Source organism: Crotalus tigris, unplaced genomic scaffold (genome assembly GCF_016545835.1).
Source record: "Crotalus tigris isolate CLP2741 ecotype Arizona unplaced genomic scaffold, ASM1654583v1 scf7180000019964.508439, whole genome shotgun sequence".
Classification (NCBI taxonomy): Eukaryota; Metazoa; Chordata; class Lepidosauria; order Squamata; family Viperidae; genus Crotalus; species Crotalus tigris.
The window spans coordinates 330,628-331,516 of record NW_024097794.1 but is presented as its reverse complement, the minus strand read 5'-3'; the positions used below and the strand labels follow the sequence as shown (position 1 = coordinate 331,516).

General features: G+C 62.5%; 1 protein-coding gene across 1 annotated transcript; it reads right to left on the bottom strand.

Annotated features, from left to right (window-relative positions):
* Nucleotides 1-121: 121 nt before the first annotated feature.
* Nucleotides 122-889, bottom strand: PSMB11 (proteasome subunit beta 11). The gene has a single exon (XM_039365145.1). The coding sequence runs from the start codon at nucleotides 887-889 to the stop codon at nucleotides 122-124; it is 768 nt and encodes a 255-aa protein (XP_039221079.1).

Here is an 889-nt window from a genome sequence, read left to right as displayed (position 1 = left end):
AATCTCTCTTCGATCAGTTTCCATCCGTTATTCCTGGTCTGGCCTTCAGGTGCTTTGGAAAATAAGTTGACCCCCTCCTCTCTTTGGCAGCCCCACAAATACTGGAAGACTGCTGTGGGTGTTAGTTGGTCTCCTCGTGGGGATCCTCTCTGTGGTCTCCATCCTCTTCAGCTCGGGACTCTAAGCCGTGATAAACCTGGCTCAAATCTTCCCGCGACACGCAGACCCATCCGTCGGGCCGGACGTGGTAAAGATCCACGTTGCCACCGGAATAGGCATCTCGGTGGGCAGCGTGAGCCACTGCTTGGCGGGCCAGCCTGAACGCCTCCGCCTGGAGCAAATCGTAACGATAGGTGCCGTCCAGCACGCCGTAGGCGTAAGTGGATCCCGATCCCACGGCCAAAACGTCGCCGGAGAAGCAGGTCCCGTCGCTGTAGACGTAGTGCAAGCCGGGTCCCTGGCCATCCCAACCGCAGAGCAAGGTGGCCACGCAGAGATCCTTCTGGGTGCATCCCCGCAGCATGAAAGCTAGCAGCTTGGCCGCCCCGGCGACGCTGGGCTGCTGCCCTTCCGATAAGTGCCTCAGGCGGAGCGCACACCGCAGGAGACGGAGCCAGGCAGCGCAGTCAGCCGAGGTCCCCGACGTGGTGGCCAAAAGATGCCGGTGGAGCGTGATGACCTTGCGGGAAGATGGATCGGCCACCAGCCCCGCGCAGGATGAACGGGTGTCCGCAGCCACCACCACCCCGTGGCTGCAGCGGAAGGCTAGGGTGGTGGTGCCGTGGGACAGCAGGAAAGGACGGGGGACCCCGGGCCCGCCAGAGGGCGGCTGAGGCCAAGAAGGACCCCTTGGAGGATCCCTCTTGCTGACAATGTCCTGGAGAGCCAT

Coding starts and splice junctions, on each gene's coding strand:
- PSMB11 (XM_039365145.1), bottom strand. CDS start 889: ATGGCTCTCCAGGACATTGTCAGCAAGAGGGATCCTCCAAGGGGTCCT.